We start from the raw sequence: 8,728 nt of genomic DNA, 5'->3' as shown, positions 1-8,728 counted from the left end.
TTCAACTAAAGATATTTTTGTATTGCTCTCTTTGTAGTCTTTACGATCGTAGAAAACAGCAGCTTAAAAAAATTGAGAATCTAAGCAAGAAATATGTATTAAAAAAAGCAGTGTTCTTCCCATAATGTGTTGGTTAAGTGGTGGTAGTGTTGTGGCCACCAAGGTTCAAACCCCTGCTGGGCCATTGTGATCACAGGCTTGTGCCTTCACCGATCCATGATGCTCGCAGGTTTGAGCCTGAGCTTTAATAAATGGGGATGTGGTCCCCCATTTATTGCCTCAACAGTTCATAGCTCTGGATCAAAAGCATTTCCCCTGGAGCTGGAGGGATGTCGTGAAAGCATCACTGGTCACGTTAAAAAGTTTACTGGGCACTTATTCAAATAAAAAAAATATATAAATAATATAGCATTTAGAGGATCTAAAACCTGCAAATGAAAGAAATAAACTCATTTATTGTTGGTAACTAATGTGCCCCTGCATCAATTCAATAGCCAGCAATAACACTGAATGGAACAAAATAATAGATGATAAGAAGGAACAGTCCATGAAATGATGGCTCCAAAGCATGGTAACATTTGTTATGAAAACGTCTACGAAACTAATAACATAAAAGTAAAATTTCATTCCAAATAGCTTCAAATACCATTTGAGAATGTGAAGTCTGGTAGTCTTGGGTCACAAGCTTCAAGATGATGAAAACAAAAAGAAATAATCATTGTTCTCAATCATCTCATAAATGCAATGAAGAATACAAAGTGTATATAATTAACCCACGTGAAAATCCTTTGTTACTTATAGCATCTCAGTAAACTCAGTCCATGCGTCCCTTCAAAGTACGTATGATCACTTGATCTGCCGACCTGCAATGTTGTTTGAAGAAAGTTAGCATCTGCTTCAATCCACAACTGATTCTTGAATCTTCCATCTCTATTATTCTAATCACATCACAATAAATTAGTAGCCGATGGCCCCAGGATACAATTGGTCTGCCACAAAGATAAAATAACCCTTCAGTGTGCACAGATCATCAGATGAACAACTGGTAATGGAACATTTAAAGACATTAACAAATATTTGGAAGAGGACGTAAGGCATCCTCAGGCAAAATAAGAATAAGAAAGCATACTGACTAAAGCCAAGAGAAAAGAGGTTCAGCAAATGTCAGAAATGGCCTGAGTTTTATATCACAATTGTCATATGCCAAAAGAATCATCCTCGTTCAATGAGTCACTTTAATTTTCTGAAAAGTTCTTTAAGGATGTAATCTGGGAAAGGGTTTGAACTTTGAACTTCGTGCATTTGAGAACCTCATTCAGTCTTAAGGCAGGTTGCCACAAATAAGGAAAAGCATTAGGTCATATGAAGCCAAAAAACTATTGATATGACCTAATTAAAAATTTTAAAGGACATGTAACAGCTCAGGAAGCTCACTAAAAATTCTTCTGGTGTGAATGTCATGCCTGTTGATAAGAACTAAGAAGCTAGATTTTGTAGCAAAGTGTGTTTTCTTCTAGACACAAACTAAACTTCTACCCAGTGGTAAAGTAAAAGAAAACGTTGGAGGTAATAAGAAAATGATCTTGGTATGCCATAAATATCCTAATAGCTAATGCCATCCACACAATTAATTCTAGCAGATGGTGCCAAGCACATCTAATGCTATGTTCAAAGCACAAAGAAACCCATCCAAATCCCTAAATAAGCAAAATATTTTTCATTATTTAGCTAGACAATGTTAGTAACAACATCCAAGCAGTTATGAATGATATGCCTCTTGAATAACAGACTTGGAATTCCAGTCTAACCTTTTCAATTCAATCCAAAAGAACTGCTAGAACTGAAAAATAAATGCCTAGGAAATGACAGAAAAATAAATTCATCTAAGTTGCTGGTTCTGGTTCGGATCCTGGTTTGGGTTCATGGTTTCCATTAGTGGATCCAGAAAACTTGTTGGGGGGTTGGATTTGTCCATACGAAAAACATTTAAAATCCCTACATATGTATATACACATCACTTGCAAATAGAGAGGTATTTTGGGGACTCGCAGATGGGTAGGAAACATCCCCCCACTGTCCCCGAATTTGCAGGAAAACAGGAAATGTTCCAGATGCTTGTATTGTTTTTAAAGAAACACCTAGGTACAGTAGAAGATGGCTAACCACTCCCTATGACCCATGTTGATTTTAGGCAATCAGATATTAATCTAATTACTTAAATTATAAACAGATTGAGAATAAGCAGAAATAATAATAAAAGCACACGACAAAAGACACAAGTACCCTGGGAAAACCTCCCTCTTGGAGGAAAAACCCAGCATCAAAGATTCAGATCAGTTCCTTTATTCATAAGCAGATTACATGAATCAGATTACTTATCTGATTCAGTGCCAATCTAGGGCAGACTGAGCCTAGTATATGCAGCTGTAGTATATCTTCAGAGAGAGCAGAATATCGACACCACTTGGAGAGGGAGATCACTGAAGTATAGAGCACCACCTTGCCCAGCAAGTTGTCCAATGGATTCGCTCCAGGATCAGATAGACTTGCAGCAGCATGAAGATATGGATCGCTCTCTTCCTCCAAATTCATTGACTGAATTTGCGTAAGACTAACAGCACTTGATAATAATGATGGTTGTGTAGAATGAGATTCATGCTCAAGTTTTCCCAAGTCGGCTTTTGTCAAATTCCCTTTATTTTACATATTTAATTTGCACTTTTGGCACCCAAATTTGGGGCCTACATAACTTGCAAGTTGAGGCACATTTCCTTTTTGGGCCCAGCCCTATTAGACATGAACCACACGTTACATTTGGGCCCAGCCCTATTAGACATAAATCACTTTAACCTTGTTACAATAAGATAATATTTTAATTGCCACAAGGCAACATTAAAATATGATCCGAACTAGCTAATCATTTCAACAACCCAGTCATGTTTTCAGTCAGTTTTTTGACCCCATACAACTGGGATGAACCATCAAGCTTCAACATTAAATGTGCATACATACCTTATTTTTCATATGAGAGGTTTGAGGGCAGGTGTAAGAGGGAGTAACACACATCAAAAGATAAATTTAGGATATGTTGATTTCACAGTAAATACCTTATCAATGTTGTCACAGGTCTCTATTGTACCGCTAGGGTATGGAATGCCTTTAACCAGACTTAGTAGGACTATTATAGTTGTATGAAGACCTTTCCCTAAAATAGTGTGAATGTTAGACAGAGTTAAGCCCTAGAGGGCACTTTTCATTTATTGACACCTCAGTCCATGCAGGTGATATTACGTTCTTGTACAGTGCATCTAGGTGATGGAAAAAATCACTTCCTGTGTTAAGAGGGTTAATTGTAGGTTCAAACCCAGTGACGCTAACTTTCTAGAGGAGCAAGTATAGTAATTTCAACATTAAATGTAAATGCATACCGTTCTATTTTACATTAACAGATTTTAGAGGCAATTTAAGAGGAAAAATTCAAAAATATACTTCAAAAGATAACTTTGAAATGTTCATGTCATCAATTTGTACACCTCCTGTCATTTTTACCATAGTTCACAAACTCGGCCAGTACTTGCGAGTTTTTCACCTCACCAAGTTGCTTGAAGTTAACTCCCCAGTCAAACTCGCCGAGATTTTGACAAGATAATTCGCCAAACGCATTTTTTTTTTTTTAAAGTGAAAAAAAAGAAGAAATTTTGCAGTGTCACTGTCTTATGTTATGCTCAGTACTTGATATAATTTGAACAAATAAGTGTGCTGGAACATTACACAAATCAAAGCTAATGAATTAAGGTTTTATATGTTTATGATGAAGGCCTTATCACTGTTATCATACAGATATTTGAAATTTCCTTATAATTTAAATTTTTCCCTATTTTGCCGTCCCCTACCATCCCTGCCCTAGAAACTTGGTGGATAAATGTCAGAACCCTTAACACTGTTTATTTTAATTATGCTTACCAAATTTAGAATTTTTACAAAGACATTCGGCAAATGTGGCACACAAGTTCACTTATGTGTGTTATTCATTAAAATTTGGGTTATGTATTCAAGTTCACATATTCTTCAAAGGTGTGGAAGAATCTGAATATGAGATTTTTGATATCACATGGGCATATTACTTGACGAATTTCATGTTTTCACTCAAAATAGAGGAAGAGGAATCTATTCGATAACATTTATTGAAGTTCAAGAGTATAAAGGATCAACCAGCAAGAAGCAACCATTAACCAAAAATTTGATTACAAAAAATTGGTGATAAATGTTCTTCGTAGCTTCCTCTATTTGGTATATTTGTTGAAACTTTCAATTAAACTGCTAAAGAAGATGATATAAATTTTAATAAATTAGATAGCAAATTATTGCATAAAGACTCTTGAAATAGGCAGTTTGGTCAGAGGAGTCAACCTCAAAGAAACTTTGTTAGAAAATTCTAGGTTAAAAAGCACAATCAGCATTTTTGTTCAGGCACGGGAGTCTGCAAGGGCTGCTCTGAGGTTAAAAAGCAAATCAACAAAGAAACAGAAATGGAGCTGAAAACCCTAGGCTCTTCTGTTAGCAATGGACGTGATTCTTCAAGCACAGTAGTCTACAAGGGCTGCTCTGAGGATGAAGACAGTGATGAGGAAGCAGTTGAGGATGACGAGTTGCTTCTCGACATCCTCTTGGAAGCTCGTTTGCATGCTCAGTAGACCTTGGAAGCCAGGAAGGAAGTTTCTAGCGTGATCTTTCGCTCAAGTGGTGCTGAGGAGTTCTAGTCTGAAGGGGAGGATGGTGCTTGTGTTGTAGACAAGGATGCTATGTTCGAGGAGGCTCTCTTGACTGACAAATCTAAGGATGATTTTATATTGGACATCTTGCTCGAAAACAGACTTAAGGGTACTGGGTTTGCCCCTAGATCAGCTTTGGGTCTGGAAGATTCAACCCCCTCTAACAATCTTGGATTCCATAGGGGCTTTCTTTATGCTCCCCCACCATCGACTTCTTTTGGGCTCACATTGGCTGGTTCCAGTGAGAGTTTAGTGCTATGGGAGGATCCCCCTCTCAATGTTGTGAGCCAGCATGCTGATGATTCTGTTGTTAGGGCGAGTAGTGAGTCCGAGTCACCTCTCTGCTTCAGGGGTGCTACCAATAAGGGTTCTCGCTCTTCCAAGTTCCCTGTCATCTATGTGGCAGCTCCCCATATTTTCCTTGTGATGGCTTTGTTGGATGCTATAGAGATGGGTCTGCTGGAATTGTTGGGATGGTAAAACATTCTAGGTCTTGTTGAGGATGTTCCTAAGGATGGTATTTCTGCTCCTAGGGAAAATGAGAGGTTAAATGATTTTGTTGGTAAAGATTTAGGTCAATCTAAGTTTGTTTTGGAAGGCAATGGAGTGAAGGCTGCTTCAATTGTTGTTGTTCCTGCTTCCCCTAAGGATTCTGAGGAACTTCGTGGGGAAGTAGCTTGCTTACTGCAAAATGATGAAGTTTTGTACTGTGATGTGTTGGCTATGGGTATTGGTGCTCCTGGGGTTGTTGCTTCTTCTCCAAACTATGAGGTGTTGGTTGAGCCTCCTGTGGCTGTTGTTTCCTCACCTCCTGTAGCTGTCCCTGCACTGACACCTATGGGTTCAAAGGTTCTCTGTGTTATGGAGATTGAAATTGAAATTCCTAATTCTCTTCTTGATGAATCATCAGATTGGCTTAGGAGCTCGATTGTTGGGAGATTTTGTGGCAATCTTCCCAATATTGACAGTGTCAGAAGATGGATTTTTCAAGTTTGGAAACTGAGGCCAGGTTGAGGTAACTGCTATGTTGTACAATTGTTTTGTTTTTCCCTTTTTCAATATGGAGAACTGCTCAAAGATTCTTCTTGAAGGCCCCTGGTTTCTGGGTTTAAGTGGCCTTTGTCTTACAAATTGGTCTTCTAGTCTCAACCCAATGAATGCCTTCAAGTTCCTTGTCCAGGTCTGCTTGCCAGGGTTGCCGTTGGAATATTGGAATGAAAAGATTTTTATGACCATTGCCAATTCGTTTGGGCAACTTTGTGCTACTGACTCTATCACCAAATTCATGAAGCATTTGTTGTATGCAAAATTTTACGTGTTTGTAGAGAAGAACAAGGTGCTTCCCACTCAGCTTACCTTATCCTCTAAATATGGTAATTGGGTGCAGCAAATTGAATTCGAAAGCTGTCCTATTGTTTGCAATTCTTGTGGTAAAGTGGGTCATACTACTACTACTCGGGTGAGCAATAAAGAATCTCATTTTGTATGGAGGAAAGATAAACAAATGCCTTCTATTATTGAGCAGTCTACTTCTTGCATGTAGAGGCAGATTGCGGATAATAGAGGGAAATTTCCTTGCTACAAGAAAAGGAATTTGAGGGAGAAGGATCCTGGTACTTTGGGTGGTTTTCTGTAAGGTTGTGTAAAGTTTTGTCTTTTGTTGTATCGATGTAGTTTCTTTTGGTTGTTCCTTGCTCTCCTGCTGTGCTTATTGCTCTATCCCTCTTATGTACAAGGTTCTGGGTCCTTTCAAAACCCTGCTTACCTAATCAAAAACAATAACAATTTTGTTCAGGCACTTCAACCACTTCTGGTAGTAAGATTTCTAATATTAAGTGTTACCTCTTGTGGAAAGAAGGATCTTACATGTAAAACAAATAAGTTCGTACAAAAATAATTATTCGTTGATAAATATTATATTAAATAATAATAATAATTGTTTCATTTATGCTATATATAACGATCAAGGAGGGGACATAACAGCATCATTAGAGATAAATGAGGAAAACAAGACTGGCAGATTTGATTGATGGAGAAAAGTGTATTGCTAGTGTCCCAAAGAAATCATCCACACAGATATTTGGATTTTTTATCAGACACTAGTAGCAATATGACTGACACAATCAGTATCCAAATTTTGTTCAAAACTCAAAAAAGATATTCAGTGATACTTGGTCATAACATGTTAGATTCTTGGAGATGTCATGACCAGCTTTACCAAGTCTAAGAAATTCACAATCCAAATTATCGTTTATGCTCTTGGCTTGACTTAAGAAATTGCTGCCTTTCAGTGAAATCTTTAGTTATGGGCACTTGGAAATTCTATTTTTGGATGATTAGTGAATGGTTAAGAAGAAATGCAGTGATACTCATTGCCAAGGGGCTTATAGAGTGGAGTTGTGTTAGAGATTTATGTTTTGGTTGCATGCTATTTCAAGCTCAGAATTTGGCATCAACGATATGGACACCCCAACAGAATCTTCACAACCAAAAAGCAATATGGTTATTGATTTGCTTACATTTAAAATTAGAAAACAGGTAATCCTCAACCTGTTCTAAAAAGTAACAGAGCAGGAAAGCATTCCTAAAGAAAATGGCGTGGAGGGCCACCTCTTATCTCAAATTGCTGCATGTGCAAAAGTTTGCAATTCAATTGAGATAAAACATCTGGCAATTCAATGATGAAATGAATACCGGTGCTTCATGCTTACTAGTTACTATTTGATTATTACAATAGGAACATTGTATTTTCTCAAAGAGTCAAACACAAGACCTAGGGGTTTGAAAATTCAAGCAGTTTAACGCTGTTGTACAGATTTAATCCAGTTTAGAAATCAATTTTCTACGTACTCAAAGCATTTGCTGATTTTTGGGCAATAGTATGAAGACACTCTTCTACCCTTTATACACCACACCAAAATGAAGTTGAGCAGAGAATCAAGTGGTAATGGAAATGACTGGATGTGTGATAAGATTGTAAGAGCATATCTATGTATTTTTGGGCAAAAGCAATAAACAAAACTGTTTATATTCTTAATAAGAACCCATCCATAGTGTTGCAATAAATCACACCATAGGAGGCTTGGTCAAACAAGACACCTAAGGAACATTTCTTTTAAGTCTTAGGTCCTATTGCACATGTTAATGTTCAAGATCAAGTTCACAGTAATTTGCCTGAACTGTCCAAGAAATTTGTCTTGGTGAGATATAGTGAGCAAACAAAAGCATACAATCATGCACATGTTTAATAAAAAGGTAACTATGGGCTGGGGGCCTAGCTTGATTGGCGAGAGCTTTCAGTGGTAAAACACAAGTTCGCGAGGTCTAGTCTCCCCCCAGCCCATGTGGTACCAGAGGATGTGTCACGCCAGTGTCACCGGTCACATTAAAAAGTTTACCCGGTCCACTGCAATTTATAGGGGGGTGCTATACCCGATTCCTGCAATCTAATAAAAAATAAAAATTTAACTATCAATAGGGAATGTAATTTATTTAAATAGGTTACACTGCTGCACCAATAAGGAGATAAAAGCAGTCCCATATTATAAAGGATTTAAGCTGCATAAGTTGGCCATGTAAGAGAAAAGTCATATGACATCTTACATTTGATGTTGGTGAAGATTCCACTTTTGTTGCTTATAGTGAGAGTGAACATGCTTTTCGAATGTCAGAGGGAAAGGCAGCTGAAAAGGCTGTATGTGATGCTCTGATACAGAACAAAACTTGGGTTCTCACTAATGTGACACCAGGAAGGAATGACAGTTTAAATAAGTTTACAAAACCAAATTAAAGGTGGATGGTTCACTGGACAAAAATCAAGAGACACTTGTAATGGAGGATTTTCCCAACAGGAGTGCATAAACTGACTAAACATTTGCTTCCTCTTTGCTTCTCCAATAATCAAAATTCGGTTTACACTTGCTTAAGAGGTTTCCTAACATTGCCAAGCACATTAG

The 8,728-nt window shown here is 37.6% G+C and overlaps 1 protein-coding gene across 1 annotated transcript in view; it reads right to left on the bottom strand.

Moving 5' to 3' along the window:
* Positions 1 to 501: 501 nt before the first annotated feature.
* The window catches only part of LOC131027207 (proteasome subunit beta type-3), a 37,809-nt gene continuing 29,582 nt past the window's right edge, over positions 502 to 8,728 (bottom strand). The window contains exon 7 of the mRNA XM_057957211.2: positions 502 to 863. Coding sequence (XP_057813194.1) covers positions 815 to 863 — 49 coding nt within the window. The 3' untranslated portion in view covers positions 502 to 814. The remainder of the gene's footprint in view (positions 864 to 8,728) is intronic.

This window comes from Cryptomeria japonica, chromosome 2 (assembly GCF_030272615.1).
Source record: "Cryptomeria japonica chromosome 2, Sugi_1.0, whole genome shotgun sequence".
Lineage (NCBI taxonomy): Eukaryota > Viridiplantae > Streptophyta > Pinopsida > Cupressales > Cupressaceae > Cryptomeria > Cryptomeria japonica.
Note: the sequence above shows the minus strand (reverse complement) of the source record. Positions and strands in the feature narration are given on the sequence as shown.